This window comes from Fukomys damarensis, unplaced genomic scaffold (assembly GCF_012274545.1).
Source record: "Fukomys damarensis isolate Sample0158 unplaced genomic scaffold, DMR_v1.0_HiC HiC_scaffold_22, whole genome shotgun sequence".
Lineage (NCBI taxonomy): Eukaryota > Metazoa > Chordata > Mammalia > Rodentia > Bathyergidae > Fukomys > Fukomys damarensis.
The window spans coordinates 13137025-13160107 of NW_022900934.1; the positions used below are offsets into that span (position 1 = coordinate 13137025).

Sequence of the window (23083 nt, forward strand, 5' to 3'; positions counted from 1 at the left end):
CCCCAGTCCCCCCCCCCCCAAAAAAAAACTAAACAAAAAACACTGGATGGTGGAGCAGACCCCTCTGGGAATGAGGAACCTTGCTCTGTAGACTGTGCCTGTCCCAGGGTGTACTTTCTTGTGTGCCTTTGGGCCAACGTTTGGCTCTCTACACCCCCATGTTGGTGTCTGTGGGGCGACCCCCCCCTTCACCCTCAGGGTGCCTGCAGTTAGCATTTAACTTCCTCTTAGGGTTGGGTCTCTGGAACCTTGGTTCAGGTTTTTCTGAGGCCTGCCAGTGAGGCAGGAGAGGCCCATTATTGTCTCCCGGAAGCTGCTTTGCCTTCCATCCAAAGGGAACCACTCGGGGGCCTCGTGCGTGTGGCCATGGTGACCCTGTCCACCTCCATCAGTGGACGGGGAGACAGCAGTGCACGCGTAGCCTGCATGCCGGGACTTGCCTGAGTGGTAAAGCTGGAGGAGGAATGAACGTCTTTGGGAATCGTCATCTTCCTGGATTTCACCTCCCACCCCGTTCCCTGTGCTCTGAGTGCTCTCTCTCCTCTGCTGGAGTCTGTAGCTTGTGTCTCAGGATGTAAGGTGCACAGAGTTGTGGCCACTGCCAGGCATGGATCCGGCTCCAGTCCTTGCAGGTGATGACGGGATGGATGGTGGAGGAAGAATGTTTAAACGAGATACGGGGAGGATGAACAAGGGTGGATGACAAGTGTGGGGCTGTGTGTTTCAGGTGAGGATGGATGAGAGTACAATTCATATTGACTTTGGAGGTTTCCCTTAAGCCCTGTCTGCTGCTGCTGGGTCAAGAAGGATATTCCAGTGGGCGGGGCTTATTCTTTTTACACAGGCACACTTTGTTAGCCTAAGGAGCTTGAATCGTATTGCTGCCTTCCACAGAGAACTGAGTGCCTTCTTTCCTTGAGGAGTGCGGCCTTGGTGATCTGTCTTTTGTAGTTTCTTGATTTTTATTATTGGATGTGAGTGAGGAAAAGAAGTACAGTGTGTACTTCCAGTGTATCAGGGCTATACTGGTGCCTGTGTGACATCGATGGCTTGACCTTGGCCTTATCAACAGTGACCCAGTAGGGATGGTGATTGTGGCAAAATGCAGGGCCCATTGCCATTGAAAAATGGGTGATTATTATCCACCTGTATCTGATACCAGGGAGGCCTGTGTACCCAGATCTGTTTTTTCTTTTTTTTTTTGTTTTTTGAGACAAGGTCTTGCTATGCAGTTCAGCCTGGCCTTGAACTCGCTTTGTAGCCCAGGCTGGCCTCGATCTTGCGGCGTTGCTGCTGCTTCAGCCTCTGGAGTGTTGGGATTACAAGCACGTGCCACCGTGCCTGGCATTTTTTCTTATTTTTAAAGAGAAGCCAAAAGTCTAGGTTATTACAAGAAGTCTGCCAATTTTTATATTTTGGCAACAAATTTAGATTTTACAAAAATGTGTAGGTTGAAGAGAGACCGTCTGACCTCTGAGTCAGCAAAGAGGGAAGGGGGAGCAATGTTGAAATGGCACTAGGGATTTGGGGACCAGGTCACACACACTCTGCATGGGACCCGTGCCTTCCTGACTGCTTTAAAATTGTGTGGTCTTCTGTGTCTCTTTCAGATCCTGGCTCTACAGAGAGAACGACCCAGAAAAGAAAGTTCCCCAGCCCCCCGCATTCTTCCAATGGCCACTCACCACAGGACACATCCACAAGCCCCATTAAAAAGAAAAAGAAACCCGGCTTACTGAACAGTAACAATAAGGAGCAGGTAAAGGAGCCACTGGGAGTGGCGTCCGCACCAGCGGGACAGAGGCCAGTGAGCAGCATGGCCGCTCCCTGGTGTCCTGAGGCTGATGACTTGCTTGGCACTGACTTGGCATGCTGCCTGGTGCTGCCTTGGCATAGGATGGAAAGGGCAGCGTAGAAGGGGCTGTGTAAAAGTTTTTCCAGCAGGTCTAGAGATCTGCATGGGGACGGAGCAGTGACCTGGATGAGATGAGAGTATTCTTCTTTGGGGAGGGTCTGGCTTTCCATAGATTAATTTTTTTGGGGGGGATCCCAGGGATTGAACTCAGGACCTTGCACTTTTGAGGCAAGCAGTGGCACCACTGAGCTAAATACCCAGCCCTGTAGATTAATCTTTTTCATGCTCCAAGGACTGTTTTCCCCATGCATTCTGGAGGCCGCTGCTTGGCTGAGGCCTGCTCCCTGCCGGTCTCATTTTCTCATCTGTAAAGTGAAGGGCTTAGGTCTGGTGAGAGGAACCAGAAAGGTAGACTGTGGTCGCAGGTCACCGTTTCTTCACCGTTCTGGGCACACATCCCACTTGTCCCGACAGCCACCTGCATACAGGACATCCTGTCGCCATCTTGGATCTTGTCTGAGGAACCTTCTAGCTAGATAGATGGACGCAGGCTAGAAACTCTTTGATTAGAAAGAAACAAGCGGCATTAATCAGAACCCATTGGGGGAGTGTGTCTGGCCCCTCAGTGCAGCATGAGGTCAGCTGTCCTGGCATTGATCCTCGGCAAGGATTCCCTGGGAACCGCCCATCCGTTTTGTGCATTGAGAACTGGACCAGGCCCTGGGGCTCAGAAGCTGAGATTGTCACTTTCTTGGGAAGAGACCTTGCATTGGTTAACTGACTGAAAGAGGTGTGTGTGTCTGAGCATGAGTTTATTTTCACTCTCAAAATTATATAGCGAAGTGCCGGCTCTGCTTTTGGCTCTGTGGCTGTGGGCAAATTAACCTCTTCGTGTCTAGTTTTCTCATCTACTGAAATGGGGATCATGATATATGCTGCTCATCCACAGGCTGGTCGTGAGGACTCGCTGAGCCAAAGGACACAAGTAATAATAATAAAGTTAAAAGCCAAGCCAGGCTGTGTGCTAAGTAGATTAATGATACAGGCTGTAGGTATGTGAAATGCACAATATCTGTAAAAATGTTCCAGACCCATATGGTATCAAAGCCACATGTGGCTCTTGAGTACTTGTGGGAGTAGCAACTGTGACTAAGGAACTGAGTTTTCAATTAATTTAATTTAAAGGTAAGTGGCTTTCAGTGGCTCATAGCTTAGATTTAAAGCCAATTAGGAGTCACCATTAGAAGAGAAGAGATTGGTGGTGGATCCTATGTATATTTTGAGGGGCACTGCGATTTGAAAAAAATATGTTCTATGTAATTGTGGTGGCAATACCAAAAATGAACTGGGCCTCGTGGTACAGCTCTGTAGTCTCAGCACTGTAGGAGGCTGAGGCAGGAGGATCTTGAGTTTAATCCCAGTCTGGGTAAATTAGGAATTTAGTGAGAGTATCTCCAAAAAAAAAAAAAGGCTGAGGAGGAGGTAGTTTAGTTGTATGCCCTGGGTTCAATCCCCAAATACTCCAGTAAACAAACAAACACAGGCAGACATGGTGACACACGCCTGTAATCCCAGCACTCCGGAGGCTGAGGCAGGAGGATCACTGAGTTCGAGGCCAGCCTGGGCTACGTAGTGTGTTCCAGGTCAGTCTCAACTACATAGTGAGACCCTGTCTCAAAAAACAAAACAAAACAGAACAAACAAACACAAAACCCCAAAAGTATTTGCTGTGTTGCCAACTGTTTGTGTTAATCTTCATGTTTGTGACAACCTTGTGAAGAAGGCCTCCACTTTGCAGATGAGGACACTGACGTGGAGAGATGCTAGGTTTCTCCCTCAAGATCTTGGTGAGGGAGAGGCTGCATTTTGAGGTTCAGTCTGCCTGTGTGGCTTGAAGCTGGTGACAACAGGCCTCCGTCACTGTCTCATAGCTGTCAGGCCGGAAGCCGAAGAGAGAAACATGAAGGCCACAGATAATCCCTAGAATTTAGCCAGTAATTCAATTTCCTGGGCCGACACTGTCCTTGTCGTTGCTGGGAGGTCGGCCAACCAGACGTGTACTGGAGGACGCCTTTCCCCACCCAGCCTCCGCTCTGCGCCTGTCCTGTGACTTCCTGTCTGTTCTCCAGGAATCTGCTCCTCTTTCTTTCTTCCGGTCCCTAGGAGACTTGGGCCTTGTATCTCCTCCTTCGCAGTCCCTGTGGTAGCACCAGTTCTGTGACACTTAAGCCTTGTGACCGCGGTGATGTCAGTCTGTACTCGGCTCAGTGGCCAGTGCCTAGGGCGGCCGCCTCCCTAGATTGTGACACAGCGGGAGGCGAGGATGCAGGCGCTCTCGGTGTGGGACGCAGCCGGGCAAGGGTGAAAGGGCGGACACAGGCCCGAGCCTGCCCCTGCGTGCCCGTTGCCTGCAGTATTCCCAGAAGAGGGCGGCACTCTGCCCAGACGCGTGACTCACTCTTGCCCCCGGCATCTGGGAGACTGTGTGACCTCGTTGGTTACTTTCGTTTGGAGCTTCAGTTATGTCAAAAGATAGAGGTTTCCAGTGGGAATATTGTTAGGTCGATTGTAGGTTTGCTTCTCTGATCTCAAACTCCAGGGCACGGTGGGCGGGAAACTTCTGTTGGTAAAGACCAAATAGCCTCAACTGCATAGGGGCCACATTCCTGACCCTTGACCCCTCATTCCGGCTAGCAGGCAGCGTTTGCAGAGGAGGGCAGTTTGCTTCACCCACCCTTTTTCTCAAGGGGAGCCTAAATACTTAAGAAGAAAATGCTGGATACCTTTCCTTCTCTTTGCCCAAACATTGTATTTGATTGACATAATTTTAATCAGTCACTAACACTTGGCTATGAGATTTCAAATTGAAATGGGCATTTTGGGGTCCCGTCCCTTCCCCTCCCCTCCTGTGCTCCCCCCTCCTTCCCTCCTACTTCTTTTCCCTTTTTCCTTGGTGGTTGTATTGAGGATTAAACCCAGAGCCTTGCAGTGGCAGGCAAGCAAGGTCTCTACCAAATGGGGTATCCCATGGGTTTTTTAAGACCACAGTAAGTCCCATGTGCAAAGCCCCTGCAGATGGGGCATGAGCTCCACCTTCCCTGCTGCCCACCCAGTTCAAGGCTGCTGTCAGTGTGGGCCTTTCACTGGGGCTGGGTGATTCTTACACGCTTTGCAGTACCCGTGCTTTTATCAAACTCTGTGACAAGCGCTGATGCAAAGTCTGTTTTCTTTCTTTTTCTAATGATTTATTTATTTTTTTGGTACGGGGGTGGAACTCAGGACCTTGCTCTTGTGAGGCAGCCACAGAGCCGCTGAGCTAAATCCCTGTCCCGGGGCCGTTTTCTTTGGCTTCTTGTAGGAAGTCCTTGTTTTACACAGCCCCATGCTGGTCCTGTGGCTTCTGTAGACCAGGTGTTGGCAAAGGGCAGCCTGTGGTCCAAGAGCTTTTTTTCCTTCGTTAAGTTTGTTGGTACCTTTAAAGCAAACAGTAGTTAGGTTCATGATTGGGATCTTGTGCCTTTACACTATATGTCTTGGTTCTTATTTTCTCCTCTGCCCTCCCCTCCCCACCTTCTTAAGAGCTTGTGTCCCCTCCCTCCCTTCCTCCCTTCCATCCGTCCACGAGATGGATCTTGCTGTGTTGCCCAGGCTGGGCTCGAACTTGCAATCCTTCTGCAAGGTCTGAGATTACAAGCATGCACCACCATGCTTGGTACTGCTGCCATCACCTCCTCTTCCTCCTCCTGCTTCTTCCTATTATTATTATCATCATGGAGAAAGGGTCTCACCATGTATTTCAAGCTGCCCTTGAACTCACTGTATAGACCAGGCTAGCCTTGAATTTGCAGTGTTCTTCCTGCTTCAGCCTCCTGCGTGCTGGGATTATGAGCATGTACCACCATGCCTGGCTTATTCATTACTCTTACAGAACTTTTTATAGAAAAAGTTTGCTGGCTTCTGCTGTCCACTCACATATTCTAGAAGTGAATGAACAGGCCTTTTCCATGTTCTATTAACCCAACCTGTGTGGCAGGAGCAGGGGAATAAGAGCATCTGCTCTCCTAACCTCATAACATAGGTTGCAGCCTGTCCTTGTCTGTCAGGCTGGCCACGTACCTTATACACGTGGGGGAGAAAAAGCATCATAACTCATCTTACCTGAAATGATTTACTTTTCCTTTTAAAAATGTTCCATATTTCTTAGCAGATTATTTTTATGGAGCGGGAAACACTAGCAGCAGATAAGGGAAGTATCTTGACTGAGAAGGAGATGAGGCAGGCAGCTGGACCTCAGCGCTGCTGCTGGTCCAGAGAGAAGGGGATGGAAGGACAGAGCGGGGGCCTGGGTGTCCCCGCCCTCCAGGTCGCTGGGCCCCAGCTGCCTGAGGGTGGGGTACAGATAGGGCACAACGGAAGCTTCATCCTAAAGACAACTAAACCTGCTTCTGTTCTGTCCCCAGCACCAGACCAAATATAAAACAAAAAGCACTCCCAAACCAAAAGTCCCCACTGTTTCTCTTAGATGGTGGACTTGGGTTGCAGGTTAGGGAGATGAGCTGCCATATTTGAATTTTCAATTTCGTTTAGGTCTTAATGACGCTGGCTCTGATTATTAACTTACTGGGAGGAAGTAGGGCATTGCACATATGACTTACTCTAGGACACCTGACTGGGGTTAGAAATAGTTCTGCCTGCTTGGTGTATACATTTTATTTCCTCCTCCCTGCTTTTACCTCCTTCCCAAGATTGACCCACCTCCCTCCTGCCCTCCCTCCCACACAGCAAAAAAAAAAAAAAGGTCCCTCTCCTTTGCACAACTGACCTCGAACTCGTGATCCTCTTGCCTCAGCCTCCGCTTGCTGGGATTACAGGTGTGCACCATGGTGTCTGGCTTCCCAACCTCCCCTTCCTCCATGAACATAAGCATTGTCTGAGGCCGAGGCCAGTTTGGCCCTCAGGCTACTGCCACACCTCCTGCAGGGAGGCTCCCCACCTAGGTTGAGCCCACTGGCCGCTGAGGTGGCCTCCTTAAAGGTTTCTAGTAGTTCTCCTACTTTGCAGCTTTTTTTCCCCCTTGAAGACTATATTTAGTGGAACTTACTTTGGATTACAGAGAGTGGTCTCTAAGGGGTCACTAAGCATCAGCGCCCTTTTGTCTGTATCAGGGCATCTTGAGTGGAGCATGGGCCGTGGAGCTAATTGGGAGGCCAGGGCTGAGTCCTGGCTCTTGGCTTAGAGCTCAGCTAAATCTTTTTTTGGTACCAGGGATTGAACTTGGGACCTTGCGCTTGTGAGGCAGGCGGCGGCACCACTACGCTAAATCCCCGGCCCTTAGCAGTCTTTTTTTAACAGCTCTTTTCCACCTGTCAAGTACAGCTCGTGGTACCCATTCTGTGTACCTCCCTGGGTGATGTCAGGATGAAACGAAGATGGCTGGTGTGACGATACGTTGAAAAGTGTACCATGTAAAGACTGTCAGAACAGTGATTTCATTACCTGGAAACCGGATTGACTGCCGTATCTTAAAAGTTGAACTGAAACAGGGAGATAATAGTAGGCTAAAGAATTAAGCAATCACATTTACAGGACTTAGTTATCTCTACTCAGTCGAACAAAGATCTGCTAAATTAGTGTCAGTGAAGCTCTTTGTTACGAAGTGTAGCAATACCAGGCATTTTGAGAACATTCAAACCTGATAATAAAAGCCAAGAACACTATGTGAGGTGCCTGCAGTGTTTGTGATCGTCAACATCCTGGAAGCCCTACCCATTAAAATGAAGAAAACTCGGACCCTTAGTGCTGCAAAACAGTGGGACAACAAAAACCAAAAGCACCGCGGTGCAGATTCGACTGATGTTACTGAGAAATGTTATTTTGTTTTCAGTCAATAAACTATTTTTATATGAGGTCATTGTTAAAAGTCTAACAGTATTTGTGTGTACCCAGATTAACCACTTAGTGTCATGGAAAAAGATCCCATGTATAATATCAGCACAATTATCCAGTATTTAACCAGTGTATGAGATCTTCCTGCTGAAACCATAATGTTACTGACGGGTAGGAAGGAAATGTGTTCCACAGTGGTGTGTGCTCTACGGTAGGTCATGGGCGTGACAAGGCTGCCGTGCGTGGTTTTAGCACCATGGAATTGAGGCTCACAGGAGGTTGAGCAGCTTCTGAAGATCATATAGTGGGTTAACAAGCTGTTTTGACGCTTGCCCTTGGCCTTTCTCGTGCTCCCTAAACTTTATTTCCTGTTGGCGTCTGATGGACATTTTCCTAATGAGTTTCTTGAGAGTGACTTTTGTGTTTGGAGCATAGCTTTGCTGTATTCTAGAATATCTCAGTAGAGTACGATTTCTCCTGACATTTGGGGACAGGAAGAGGGCTGGCTCCAATGATTACATTTCCATCTCGTCTTTTTGCTGTCCTTGGTTCTGATGAAGAGAGGTGGTTCCCCTGCGCATTCAGGCACCCACGTTCCAGAGGGGTGTGTCTTTTTGGCTCTCAGTGTCATCATTGGGTGCAGGCTTGAATGGTCATATGTTGGTGACTTGAATCCAGTTCTGTCTTCCTAGTGCCTACTGGTTAAAGACTCGGTAGTTTTGTTGGCTTTGTGAACTTCGACATCCATATAATGGGTTCTTAACTGTATTAATGATGTTAGTAATGGCAGCCGTGTAAAATGCATACATTATATAATCCCATTTAATCCTTAACACAATACCACGAAGCTGGGTATTACCATCTCCATTTTACAGATGAGAAAATTGAGGCCGAACGGTGATAGGTCCAAGGTCCCGCAGCTGGTTAATGGTAGAGATAAAATTTACACCTGGGGATTGTACTAGTGCTGCTTAGCCACTCTCAGATACTAGCTTTCAGTCTGTGGCCTTTTAAAATAGAAGAAAGAAAAAAAAAAATCATAATATCTAATGATGCACGGATGCTGTTATTTAGTAGAGCAACCCAGGATAGCTTGGCTTTTTTTGTGGACTTGTGAAATGCTGTAGTTTTCTCGTGTTGTGATTGATGTACTTGTAAATTCCTGTTGAGAATGCACATTTGTTTTGAAACCAAACCTGTCTTTCTTGCCTACATTTCAGTCAGAACTAAGACATGGTCCGTTTTACTATATGAAGCAGCCACTCACCACAGACCCTGTTGATGTTGTACCGCAGGATGGACGGAATGATTTCTACTGCTGGGTTTGTCACCGGGAAGGCCAAGTCCTTTGCTGTGAGCTCTGTCCCCGGGTTTATCACGCTAAGTGTCTGAGACTGACATCGGAACCAGAGGGGGACTGGTTTTGTCCTGAATGTGAGGTTAGTTCCTGATGAATGAATGCATTACCTGCTTCGTTCCCTCTCCTTTCACTTTCTTCCTTTTACCTTTAAATTTTCAACTAATCCAGATAGAGGGAAAAGAGAAATTTCTTGCCTTCCACCCGCTCTATGCTGGTTACCTTTTTTTTTTGGACCAACATCAGCACCAGCCACAGCCCTGCGGCTCTGCGAAGACAGCTGTCTTGCAGTGTGAATTGGTTTTGGTTCTTCATGAATGTGGATGTCTTTGAGAACTGCAGTTGTCTTTGCTTCTTCTACAATGAATGTCTTGGAAGTTCGTGCATGCAGTTCACATGTTTTTGAAGAAATCTCGTGCCGTTTCTCCCTTTCTTGGATGTTGTGTTTTCTGTGACTGTCAGCGGCAGCAGCAGCAGCAGCCACCGCCAACGTCAAGTGGAAAGGCCAGCTGCGGCTCTGTCCTCCGTGTGTTGCCACCTGATGCTTACTTTCATCGACAAATATTTCTCAAGGGCCTGCAAGGTGCTGGGGGTTCAGCAGAGCCCAGGCATAGGCACAGATCACATTTCTTCTCAGTAGAAAAAAAGAGTAGTAATCACAATGAAGTTACATGTAATAAATCGGAAGGAAACTGCTTTAGGGAGAGTGGGTTGAAGGTGGGCAGCAGGAAGTTGAGGAGGTACAGTGCACCTTCCTTTTAGTGCGCAGGCCTGGGAGGCTGCAGTGAGGTTTGAGGAGGACCTGCAGGGGTGCATGGTGAGCCCTGTAGATACCTAGGGAGCCCTTCCGGGCAGAGGGGCTCAGGTGCAGGAAGCCCTAGACCCTCTAAAGTCAGCCAGCGATTAGGGTTCCACTGTTCTGAGGTGGCTTCTCGTCCTTGGCAACTTCCAACTGGGATACTTTTTAGATGCTCAGAATAAAAAGTCACCTACAAAATCATTTAATATAGAATACCTCTTGGATTTCAGTGTATGCTGGACTTGGGTCTCAAATGAGGAAGTTTTCTCTTCGTGAAATAGGCAACCCAGATGTCTTTAATGGAAAACAAATGAATCCAGTTCATGGAAGTAGCCTCTGAGGTGCTGCTTTTGTGTAGGGATGGGAAGAGAGTAAGAAATGGATGAAAAGAAATTGGGTATCATGTCAGTATAATGATAGTGAGGACATACACTGTCACAGGATTCTGCCTCTGAAAGGGCAGAAGATGGCTGCTGGTTGTCTTGCAGTCACTCTTGGGGAGATACATGTAGTGTAAGCTTTGTTCAGCGATTTCCATCGAAGTTTTTGGGGGCCCAAGCCCATTCTGCTACATGTAGTGTGGGCCCTGGAATTTTCACTGATTTTCTTTTGTCTTAAGGAGCTCTTCCCAACTGCTTCATTAAATTACAAAAAGATACTTTCTGGGCGAGTGATGGTTCCTGGTGAAAGAGAGCTGAGCCCATATACTGGGCGCTATCACCATCGGGTGTAGGAAGAACCCAGGGCAGGGCCCACTGGAGTTCATTCTGGATCGGGCTCATTCCATCTCATTGTCGAGGGGATGTGGCCAAAGATGGCTGCTGGGCTTCCTGTATCATGTGGATAGACAGAAGTACCCTAAGGGAAGGACATGTCTTTTTTTTCTTTTGGTACCAGGGTTGTAACTCAGGACCTTGCACTTGCGAGGCAGGCAGCGGCACCACTGAGCTAAATCCCTGGCCTAGGACACCTTTTCTTAAACAGGGCTGTACGCATACATCATCCTTTAGCTGATCTGTCTGGAGGCTTGATTTTTACCTGTCATTCTCCAGTTAATTTATTTCAGCTGATTGGTCAGCCTTGGCTCGCCAGTTTCCATGCAGAATCAAGGCTTGGTGTAGCATTTTCTGGCCTATGAGAACCAGGCACTGCCAGCGAGGAAGAGTGAATGACAGTCGGGCAGCAACCCCAGTGCCCTCCCCAGATAGCACCTGGAAACAAACTGAGATTCAAACATATGGGTGTCTAAGATTCAGGGGCCTCAGTTTCTTCTAGGGGAGAATCAGTAAGCAGACAGCTGGGAGTCCTAGCTGTTTGAAGCTTTTGTTGCCCAGCAGTTAGGTACATGCGTCATAACATTTCCAGCTTCTGAATGACCCTTTCTTCGACAACTGACCAGACACATCTGAGAGTTCCTTTCAGAAGCCCCAGAGTTGTGAAGAATGGAAACTGAATCCAAACGAATTGAAGAAAACTTCTCAGCTCTCCTTTCACAGATGGCTGGAATGTTTCCTGACAACAGCAGGATTTGCTATTTTTGTTTTTGCTGCTACATAGATCTTCTAAATAACTTGAGATAAATAGTTCCAGTTATCCGGTTCCAGTCGTTTCTCTTTGGGTTGGAATTTCCCTTATAAAATGACATTTACTGTCCAGAGAGATAGGCAGTTGGCCTGTGCCCCTGCAGAAGTTTGCCAGGATGTCCCGAGTGGGTTCACATCCATAGTAGTGGAGAATGAAGTCACGTTTATTATTAGTGCACTCCCACCCCTGCATTCTTTCTGTGGAAACTCTGTCCCTTTCCACCAGTGATGTCTCTGAGGTGGCCTTGCCAGTCTCCTGAACATAGCTCAGAGCTTTAAGAGGATCAAGATAAGCAACTGATAAGTATCCTGTGGGGAGATCACCTTGAAACCAACAGTGGCCTTTCCTTTCATGCCGTGCTCTTGATACCCAAAGGTTGTAATAATGACTCTCTTCCTGGTCCCCATCTCCCCACACTGTTCTCAGATCGTACCCTCTTCACGATCTAGAAGCACTTCCTAATAAGGTAATGAATGGATCATTGTGCTTTGTAATCTTTACCTACGGATCCAGTGCACTTTGGTCTAGTGGACTGGAATCCTCGCCAAGCAAATTGATTTTTTTCCCTACTTAGATGGAAATTACTTTTTCAGGTGTGAGTTTACTGAAACCCAAGTAGAAGGAGAGTAAATACTTGGGTCATAGTCTCTCTTCTCTAACCGGACGTGTGTGTATGTGTGTGTGGTTTTGACTTGTAGAAGATTACAGTAGCAGAATGCATCGAGACCCAGAGCAAAGCCATGACCATGCTGACCATTGAGCAACTGTCCTACCTGCTCAAGTTTGCCATTCAGAAGATGAAGCAGCCAGGGGTAAGAAGAAGTTCCTGCCGGTGTAAGCATGAATGAAGAGAGTGGCTTCTGTTTTGTACTATTAGCACCTTATGTATTCTTTGTAGGCTTTGCCTTTCCGACATCTGTGCATACTCATGGGAACTTCTTGTATGTCCAAATTAGAAAAAAACCCATAATTGAAGCGTGAGGCATAATGGGTGTTCAGTCCTTTCTTTGTGGCAAGCCCCCTGTGTTTTCAAGAAGTGTAGTCAGGAAATAGCATTCAGTAGACAGTTGGTGTGCAGTTAAAATTCACATTGCTTGTGAAGTGAAACTTCATACTCTATTGGCCGAAGAGGAGTGTGGTGCCTGCCCCTCCGCATTAGTGCCGTTCCGTTCCTGGGAGAGCTGGGTGCCACCCAGTCTATTTATAGTCGTGGTCTGGTGATGAGACCTTCAAACAAAATTAAACCAGAGAAATGTACATAAAGGGTGAGAATTTGTTAGTTCCTTCAGTTTTGAAATGGGATGGACGCATCCCCTTTGTCCCTTTGGAAAAGCTTTGAACGCGGGGCTGCCACGTTGGGCGGGCAAGTGGTACATCTCAGAAGGGTCCCTCCCGAGTATTGTTACGAAAGCTTGTAGGAAAATGAGAATATGACCGACGCAACATGTGCCCCATAGATAAATGTGAAACATCAGGGTGAGGCTTTCCCCTTTCTGATTTGCACCAAAGCACCCTGTGGCCCAATGGTGGACCCTGGATGAAGCTCTTCAGGTTTGTTTATGAAATGAAATGAAAATACAGACATTTAATTTGAGTATTTTTAGTAATCATTGTGGTTTTATTTAATTTTTCTTAAAAAAAGAGCTAGGACTGAGGGTGCAATTAAGTGGTAGAGCCTTTACCTCTGACCAGTGAGGGTCCTGGGTTTGCTCTCCAGCACTATAAAAAATAGTGCAAAATCAGCCAGGGATTTGGCTCAGTGGTTCCAGCACCTGCCTCGCAAGCAGAAGGACCTGAGTTCGATCCCCGGTACCCCCCTCTCAAAAAAAATAATGCAAAGTAAAAGAAGTAGACCCAATTTTTTGGGGGGTGTCCTGGGGACCTTGTGCTTTTGAGGCAGGCGGTGGAACCACTGAGCTAAATCCTCAGCCCCTCATTGAGATTATATTTTGAAATTTGATTTTGTGATTGGAAATAGATGAGGATATGCCAATTGGCTATTAGATTGAGAATCTACTTGTCTCCCGCAAAATCTCAGTCAGTGGAAGCAAAGTGTGTAGTTGTGGTGTCGTAGAAAAAAATTATTTTTTGTTTTTTTGATAATAGAATGGTTTTCATGTTCAATGTGACGAGCAATCACTTTTGCTTCTTTTAGGCTAAATTATGTCTGCTAAAGACTGAAAAACCAAAATGAAGCATCAAAGAAATAAATCTCACCTGGATATTGTTCAATGTAAAATCATGCAGGGAGGAAAAGTTGCTACTTTGGGTTGGGAGACAGTGGTAGGAACAGAACCCAGGGCCTTCTTGCACACCAAGCCACAACATAGATGTGAAACATCTTTTTAACTTTTGGTGGCCATACTTTCGTTCTGATGAAAGCAGGTTCTGAGCACTACAAATGGTAATTTTTTTGGGGCGGGTGTTTGAGACAGGGTCTTCCTATGTAGTTGAGACTGAGCTGGAACTCTGAGCCCAGGCTGGTCTCGAACTCAAAGGGGTCCTCCTGCCTCAGCCTCCCGAGTGCTGGGATTACACACGTGCACCACCATGCCCGGAATGGTAATTTGTTTAGAGGCCTTGCTTGAGCATAATTTGGTGTTTGATTTGTTTTCAGCACTGTTGATTGAACCCAGGGAATTCAAACCGAGCTATATCCCCAAACCTTGTTTCTTTTTTGAGTCAGAGTCACTGAGGTGCGCAGTCCGCACTCATGCTTGTGATCTTTCTGACTCAGCTTCCCAGAGTGCTGGGATTAAAAGCGTGCACTGGCATATTTCGGTAGATCTTGTAGATTTTTTAAATTGATAAGTAAGTGCCACCCGACAATAAGCTGGGCCTTATATGTTAAGCTGATTGAAGGAGGACTTACAAACATGGATCAAGATCAAAAGCTTTCACAAAGTCCCTGTATTGAGAGCATTTTGGCCTCTCAAAGGAGGAACACATCTTCATTGTTTAATTTTCTCCCATATAGAAAAATACCTTCTGGCATGGAGGGTGGTTTAGCTGGTGTGCCATCTTTAGATGTAGCCTGATTCACTCTCAAGTCAGTTTTGGTTCTGGGTGGGAGGTCCATCAGCCTTCATAGGGTCAAGGACTCAGGTAACTGGTACTGGATTATAATTGTCAGCCTTCATGGAAGAGGACAGAACCTGCCATGTGGGTATGTACTGAAAACACAAGAAATAACAAAGCGAAAATAGGTATAACTGGACCCAGCATCCTCAGTAGGAGGCAGACTTAGAAGGAGCCACCCTTTTGGGTGTCGCTAAGGCTGGATTTTCTGTGAGGTTACTACCTTCCTTTCTTTGAAGCCCTTGTTGGAATCAGTGCCTGGCCTTCACAGCGGTGATGAGTTTCCACCCTTGTGTGTATCTTTTCTTTTACAGACAGATGCCTTCCAGAAGCCCGTTCCGTTGGAACAGCATCCTGACTATGCCGAGTATATTTTCCATCCAATGGATCTTTGTACATTGGAAAAGGTTGGCCTCCATCTGTCAAGAGCCCTGCTGTTGTAGCCCTCAGTTGTCAAGATGGCTAAGGATGCTCCTTCGATTCTAATGCCATATCCCATGTTACACTATGCTGTGTTTGGCTGCTCTGGTTTTATTTGAGTAGAAGAACCCATGCTGTCCTCATTCTTTGCTCTGTAACACTCTTCTGAGGCTTGCAGTGCAGTCAGTGTGCAGGTCCACTGATGGTATTTCTGGTTGCTTCAAGCTTTGTAGAAAGAAAGAGTCTTAGCCTTTTTTTTTTTGGCCGTTCTGGGCTTGAACCCAGGGCCTCGGCATGCTAGGCAAGTGCTCAGCCACTGAACTCATCCCCGCAGCCTGTTTCTGGCTTTCTAAGCATTAGGGATGGGATTAATTGGAGCCTCATTTCCTGTCTTTCCGAGGTGCTAATCAGAGCAGCAAGAAGGATGAAGAGAAAATAATGTGTCTGGAAACCCTACAGATTAGCACTAGAGATGCGGCTTCTTAAAATTGACTTACTGTACTGATAAGGTTATTTCTTTATTGCCTGTAGGTGTTTTTTAAAAGTTCCCACTAAAATTCCTTGCTGGAAATTACACTTGTAACATTTTAGAGTGTGCATGTCATTCTGGTGCTGATTTTCAGACCGTTATTAAAATATGGGTAATGAAAAGCGTTTTTATTACACTATCTTAGCCAAAAGGCCAAGAAGCGAATGAAAAGCATTTGTGAAAAGAAACATTAGTTCGTATTATGAGCACTGATAAACCCCCAAACAATAAATCTGTTCTGTTTTGGAAAATTGTGTGGGAAGACTTTTGAAAAACAGGATTAATCCTAGCTTTGTATTTGGAGTAAGTTTCTTTTTCTTTTTTGTGGATACTGGGATGAATCCCAGGCCCTCATGCATGCTGGGCAAGTTCTCTAGTTCTGAGCTACATTCTGAGCCCTTGGAATACATTTCTTACTAACATTTCTGCATTTCAGTTTTTCTTCCATAAAATGGGGATGATAAGTCTTTCACTGAATTTTCATGAGGTTCTTGTGAGACCATTTGACCTTTTTTCTCTTGTGCGTCCTATATTATTTATTTATTTTTTTTAGCGAGTTTGTAATCTAATTTTTTTTACTAGTACCTGTTTGTGATTCATAGTAATTATGTACTTTCAGCTTGGGGTTTTGCTACATGTACATATTGAATCTTGATCATTTTTACTCTCCCAGCCCCTCATGACTTAATAATAAATAACACACAAGTGTATAAAGTGTCCTCTTCATTAGAAGGCTCTGTTTGATAAATGACATCAGCTTTGAGATGAGAAAATTCAAGTTGCCATGATGGATTCAACGAGTACCTTTTTATAGGGTTATAGATCTTAAAAATAATAGCATCTTGGGAAATAAGTAAAAGAGCATTAATTAATTTGGGAAATGACTGCTAAGAAATTATGTGAGGACGCAGGTGTTACTGACTATGGTTTGTTCAGATTCACTGGTGATTATGCGCCGATTCTTTTCTTCCCAGAATGCTAAAAAGAAAATGTATGGCTGCACTGAAGCCTTCCTGGCTGATGCAAAGTGGATTTTACACAACTGCATCATTTATAACGGGGGTGAGTGGCTTTGACAGTTTCTGCCAAAGAGAAAATGCTGTGTGTGCTGCATTCTCCTGTCCTTCTTTATTAAAAACAAGGCCTCCTTTGCTGTGAGTTTGAAGCCAGTTTGAACTACTTAGATCCTATCTCAGAAAAGCGGAGGCTCTAAATCATGTATCGGGGTGAGTGCCGATCGCTCTAATGGTGAACCGTTGTCATGATGTGCTTGGAAGGCACGAGATGGCACCTGAAGTGTCTGTATGTTATGCGGTGCTGCTGTCTCTTACTGTCATTCCAAAAGTCCTCATTTTAGTAGAGATATAATTACATACGATGAAATGCAGGTCGTTTTATGTGTACGTCAGTGACTGACAAATGCGTAACCACAGCCCCAAATAAGATCTAGCATACTGCATTTCAGCTTAGTTCTTCAGAAGGGACTAATGTTCTGTTTTCTGTCACTGTAGATTTCTTTTGCATATCTTAGGATTTCTTCTGAACACATTGCAGTGGTTATAGTTTTTTGTTTGGCTGCTTTCACACACCAATATTACTGGGATCCATCCATGTTGTTGTGTATCTGTGTGTCCTTTTTTTTTTTTTTTTTTTTTTTTTTTTTTTTTTTTTTTTTTAACCAGAGGATGAGCTCAGGACCTTGTGCTTAAGGCTCCTTCTGGCTCTTCCTTTTTTAGGGCTGAGTGGTTTTTTGAAAATTTTTATTTTTTAGTACCGGGGATCAAACTTGGCTCATTGTGTTTGTGAGGTAGGTGGCATAACCACTGAGCTAAATCCCTGGCAAGGAAAATATTTATTTCTTGGTACAGGGGATTGAACTCAGGCCCTTGTGCTTACGAGGCAGGCGGCAGAACCACTGAGCTAAATCCCTGGTCCTTCTTATATATATATTTGTTTTGTTTTGTTTTGTTTGTTTTTTGAGACAGGGTCTCACTATGTAGCTGAGACTGACCTGGAACTCACTATGTAGCCCAGGCTGGTCTTGAACTCATAGTGATCCTCCTGCCTCAGCCTCCCGAGTGCTGGGATGACAGGCGTGCACCACCACGCCCGGTCTTTTAATATATTTAATATGAATTTTTTGGGGGGAAGATACTCCAACTTTTACTCATTAAGTAAATGAATGTCTTTGTGTTTTTACTGTTGTATGTCAAGAGTTCTTTATGATCTGAGTAAAAATTTGTCAGTTGTGCCATTGTGGATTTAGAGAATTGAGCCTTCTGGTCCGAATGAAGAATTTCTACTTTCACTTTCCCTCCTGGCACAGTCCCTGCTGCGCACCTTCCCCCCACAACCTCCTCTGTTCATCTCTGGCCAGGTAGACCTTTCAGTGTCCTGCCACTCTGCCCCCTTCCCCCATCACCCTGTGATCAGTGCCACTGCCTGTCCACTGGCCCGCCTCTTCGCCTTCAGGATTCTCCTGTCCTTCAATCACAGCTGCCAATCTTGTGAGAATATTTCCCTGAAGTCCCGGGCCAGGCTCACTGTTCTTTTTTGAGCTCTCCCGGTGCCTGAGCTCGCCCTGGCAGCATTAACCCAATTTCTCAATGGTGCTCTTGTTGCTTGCTTGAGTTCCTCACTGGGATGTGAGCTCCTGTAAGGCAGATGCCTGCCCTGGCTCATGTTTACAGCTTTATGAATGGGTCCTGTCTGCTTAAGCACACATTTTCCGTTATTAACTCTCTAGGAGCAGGAGGGGAGTCAGGACGGATGGGCAGTTGACACTGCAAATGTAGGTGAAGATGAAAAACTGACATTTTTAGAGTGGCGCCTCAGCTGGTAGAAGCATGTGAAATAGCTCAGGAGGAAGGAGAACCTTGTACAAACCCAGACAGCCATTGATGGTGGCACAAACTGGGGATTATGGAGAACAGAGCGCTCTTGTCGGTCTGGAGACGTCGTTGTTGGTAGCTCCATTGCTTTGTTGGTTACAGAATTGGCAGATTTTTATGAGTTTTCAAGATCACCCAGAAGTCTGGCCTGTGTGTGTATGTGTGTGGAATCTTGTTAACACATTTACAATTTCGGAAAACATTGTAAGGTTCAAAGAGAAGACTTTTTGACCCATCCTGTCCTCTGGTGTGGGGCAAAGTTGAAGGATTTAGGATCAGACTTAGGATTTAGGGTCAGATGTTCACCTCATTAGCTAAGGGTTCTAATGGCAGCAAGGACACCTGTCCTTGGGTTAGTCATTAATTAAACATGAGTGCTGTGACCTGCTTCCTCATGAGGCTTTTTGAGGAGTCCTTGGAAGCATTAGCAGCCAGAATGACTCCCTGACATTCACATTTCTTCTTGAGTCACAGTTTGGGCTAATGAGTAGAATAAGGCTTTTTTTTTTTTTTTTTAATACTAATTTGAGCCTTTAGAAAGCCAAAGCTGTTTCCAAATATTAATTCATGATCGATAGGAAACCCAAACCAATTACTCAGTTTCTGAGACAACATTGAGGCACCAAGGACTGGTTGATTTTTGAGGGGCAAAGTTGGTAATTTGAACCACTATAAGAAGCCAGAAACTTGGAGGTTTTTTTACCTTTTAAAGGCTGAATCTTGGGGGAAAGCAAGTTAAAAGGCTGTTAGTGGAAGTATAGTCTCCCAACAGAGTGTTACGGTGTCTCCATTAGAATTAATTCTCTTTTCTTATTCCCGTAGGAAATCACAAATTGACTCAAATAGCGAAAGTAGTCATCAAAATCTGTGAACACGAGGTATGTGTTTCCTGCCATCCTATTGTGGCTGCATCCAGAGTGCCATGTTGGGGCACTGTTTCACTTGCAGTCTCCCCTAGTGGTTGGCTGTTGTGTCTTTGGAATTTGTTGAGGTGCACATAGCACTTCCTGTCTTTGAAAAAATAAAAGTCACAAAGAGAGGCCCTCAGTGTTTTACAAAGCACCCTTACCTTAGTAGCCATCTGAAGCAGAAGAAACCAATTTTTATATTTCTCTTCAGAAATCCTAGCCCTGCACTAGGCTTCCTGAATTTTCTTGGTTGCCTGGCTAGAGTTCATTTCTGATCTTGGCCCCAAAATCTGTAGCATTGAGTTTGGGCCTTTTCTGCTCCCAGCGGAAGAGGTTTAGGTTTGACCCCCGGGAAAGGTCTTAGCTGTTCCTCAGAAGGTGGCCCAGGTGTCCTAGAGATTGTGCTCTTGCAGATGCCTGTGGTTCTGACAGCGGGAAGGCAATGACTTGAGGGTCTGTGAGCTGGGAGGGCCTGGTGGTTATGGGATCAGGTAGTAGTGGAAATGACAGGATGGAGCCCACTCCATGAATAAAACTGACATACAGTAGGGCCGGGGATTTAGCTCAGTGGTGGTGCAACTGCCTCAAAAGCGCAAGGTCCTGACTGTGTGCTTTCATTTCTTTCTTGGAAAATCTGTTTGGCTATCACTGGGGTGTACATAAATGTATATGTATGTGTTTTTATTTTCCTAGGTAATTAAGCACACAGGAAAAACTAAATTTTCCATGGCTACACAGTATTCCTACACACAGCTTGTAAACATTTACTTAATGCCTCTTGTTTTGTCATTTAGCTAACTCTACCTAGTTTTGTCTTGTTCTTTTTTTTTTTTTTTGCTACCGGGGATTGAACTCAGGACCTCCTTGTGCTTGCAATTGCAAGACAGGTGTGGTGCTGATAAGCTAATTCCCCAGCTCAACAGTACCTAGTTTTGTCACCATCTTAAATAAGATGACATTGCCCATCAATCCTGGTGTGCCTTCCTAATGATTTGTGCAGCGTGACTTTTAGAATCACAGTGAGCAGATGAGGAGGTATGAACACTGGAAAGGTTTCAGGTGGATATTTCCTGATTGCTTTCCAGAAAAGCTGTCACTCTGGCACTGTGAACCTTTGGGGAGATTACTTTGACTTCTTGGGGCCTCGTTTTCTCCCTCTGCGAAATAGGCATAACATATTTCTTTGCTCACCTGGGTTTTATGAGGAATAAATGAGTTAATACCCACTGAATGCTTAGAATGATAAGAGCACACTCTGTGTCTGATAAATGTTAAGTCGTGTGTTGATGACAGTGTCGTTTATCTCATTTAGATTTTTTGAGCCCTGTGGGGAGGGACTGCTCTCACCCCTAACCTACCAGTGCAGAAGTGGAGGCCCGGCAAAGATAGATAGGTTTTCTAAGAGTTATTGTGCTAAGTCAGTGGTGGAGTGTGAATTCAGATGGATGATCTTCTGGGCAGTTATTTCAAAGTCATGATGTTATCTTGGGGAATGTACTATCTTCAAGAGGGGAAAGGACAGTAAATAAGTTGTTGAATTTCCCCATTGTCATTACGGGAAATAAAGTAGGGTGCCGTGGTATTAGTTGTGACGAGACATGCCGAGAGACGAGTGTGGTGTGGCCGGGAAGCCAGACTGTGTGGAATAAGTCGGAGAGCAGAGAGCTAGTACAGATGAGCTCAGATTCCAGGGCTGAGGCCAGGACTGCACACAGCCTCGAGGAGCTGATCGGGTGTTGAGACTTTGTTAGTTTCTCAACTTGACAGTTATGACATCTGGAGGCAGGGACCGTCCTGTGGATCAGAGTTTCCAGTAGCAGCCCTGACCCCCACTTTTCAACAACCAAAAATGTCTGCAGACATAGCTAAGCGCTCCCAGGGGCAGGGGTGGACGATAACCTGCTCAGCGGAACTGCCAGCGTGATGGGAAGTCACAGGGGAAGGGCAAGGTGGCTCTCTGTTACCTGCGCTGTGAATACAGTGGCCCCAGAATGGAGGCTGGGAGTCAGCTGTGGATGGCTGCGAGCTGTAATACCAGGTACAAAGGACTGGATGAACCCAGCCTGCACGCAGTAGTGAGTCTCCATCTTACAAAAAGGAGAAAGAAAACCAAACCTCTAAATAAAAGGGTTAACCATTTATCAGGGGCTGTTATGTATGATGTCAGGTCCTTGGTGTGATACATCCTAATGTATTTTTGCTTTACAGATGAATGAAATTGAAGTATGTCCAGAATGTTATCTAGCTGCTTGCCAAAAACGAGATAACTGGTTTTGTGAGCCTTGTGTAAGTTGCATTTACTTTCCTTATTTTATTTTTTGAACTTTGTGCCTTCACTGGCTCCCCTGAGTCAGCATTCTCCGGGACTTAGGAGACAAAACTGGATGGTGTTTTAATAATTTTTACTGATAAAATTATTACAGAGTGAAAGTAATGTAGCAGGCTAAATATTAGCACCCTAGTTCCTGGGTTTATCGTTCTCAACAAAGTGTGAGGTACAGAGTCAAAGGGCGCTTATCAGAGATGATGTGAACTTTGAATGAGTGTCTCGTTTATTTATAGGTTGTTTTGCGTATGTGGGGTTTTTTTTTTTTTTTTGGTCGCAGTGCTGGGGATCAAACCCAGGGCCTTGTCCACGCAAAGTTAAGTGCTCTACCACTGAGCCCCATCCTTAGCCTGTGTTGGGTCTGTTTGGAAATATTTTTCTGGATGCACTTCCCGGTTGTTTTAAACCATAGTTCTTGAGGGTGTTCGTGGTAGCATGTCACCCGGGTTTCAGCTCTGCATTTATTTCCACACTGTTGTGTGGTGTTTTGTTCTGTGGTGCTGGGGATGGAACCCAGTGTCTCAACCTGGCCGACTGGTGTTTTGTGGAGAGAAGTGCATCGTCATCGTGGGCTGAGGGGGCGAGGATGGGAAGGTGAGAGAGGGGAGAGGGTGGGACTGGGCAAGAAAAGATCAAAGCATACTTTAAGTCTTTTTGCCTTAGGAGATAAGCGCCCGAATAGCTGAGGCTCTGCAGAGGCCCCTAAGAATCAAGGTAGCTACTGCTGCCCTTTAAATGCTGGGCACGACGCATATTTAGTCCAGTCTGGGCCCCTTTGCCTGTGCAAGCCTGCTCCTGTTGGCACAGGCCTCTTTAAGTCCCTTCCCACCTTAGTTCAGGTATCATGGCCACAGACCTTCTAGGGAATTCCACTTGAGCCGGCCCTGCTTAAATCTGTCGCTTGCTTGCTCTCTGCTGGTGTCCTGTGTCATCTCCTACCCATTTGTATTGTCTTCCCACAGGGAGCGTTAATGTGTGTCTCACTGCCATGTATATACAAACCCCGGATTTTGTTTTTCTTCTAGAGCAATCCACATCCTTTGGTCTGGGCCAAACTGAAGGGCTTTCCATTCTGGCCTGCAAAAGCTCTGAGGGATAAAGACGGGCAAGTCGATGCCCGTTTCTTTGGACAACACGACAGGTGGGAGTTAAAAACAGGCTTTGAACATGTAGCTTCAACTGAACCTTTGATACTGTCATTGGATAAGAAAAGAGGTGGAGGGTATGGCTATTATTATTATTATTATTATTATTATTATTATTATTATTATTATTAATTACCATCATCATCCATTCTTTTAAAAAGCAGATCCTTTCTTTTGTTGGTAGCTGGTATGGCTATTATTTTGTTTATCGTCATGATTCCAACCATTGATCTTGTAGGTGAAAAATATTTTCCTGTGCTGTGTTATGCCTGATAACGTATGGGGATCTGTTTTTTTTTTTTTTT

At 45.7% G+C, this 23083-nt stretch overlaps 1 protein-coding gene across 29 annotated transcripts in view; it reads left to right on the forward strand.

Moving 5' to 3' along the window:
• The window catches only part of Zmynd8 (zinc finger MYND-type containing 8), a 123537-nt gene that overhangs the window by 41596 nt on the left and 58858 nt on the right, over positions 1 to 23083 (forward strand). For 23 of the 29 annotated variants that reach the window (XR_004518457.1, XM_010626247.3, XM_010626260.1 and 20 more), the window contains 8 exons: positions 1611 to 1759; positions 8962 to 9180; positions 12180 to 12293; positions 14874 to 14966; positions 16483 to 16570; positions 19222 to 19277; positions 21516 to 21593; positions 22659 to 22774. Coding sequence is in view for 28 of the 29 variants with exons in the window: in XM_010626247.3 (XP_010624549.1) it covers positions 1611 to 1759; positions 8962 to 9180; positions 12180 to 12293; positions 14874 to 14966; positions 16483 to 16570; positions 19222 to 19277; positions 21516 to 21593; positions 22659 to 22774 (913 nt within the window). In the remaining variant the exon portion in view is untranslated. Of the gene's footprint in view, positions 1 to 524; positions 633 to 1610; positions 1760 to 8961; positions 9193 to 12179; positions 12294 to 14873; positions 14967 to 16482; positions 16571 to 19221; positions 19278 to 21515; positions 21594 to 22658; positions 22775 to 23083 lie in introns of those variants that run through there. The other 6 variants (XM_033767060.1, XM_033767055.1, XM_033767063.1 and 3 more) reach the window with 3 other exon arrangements.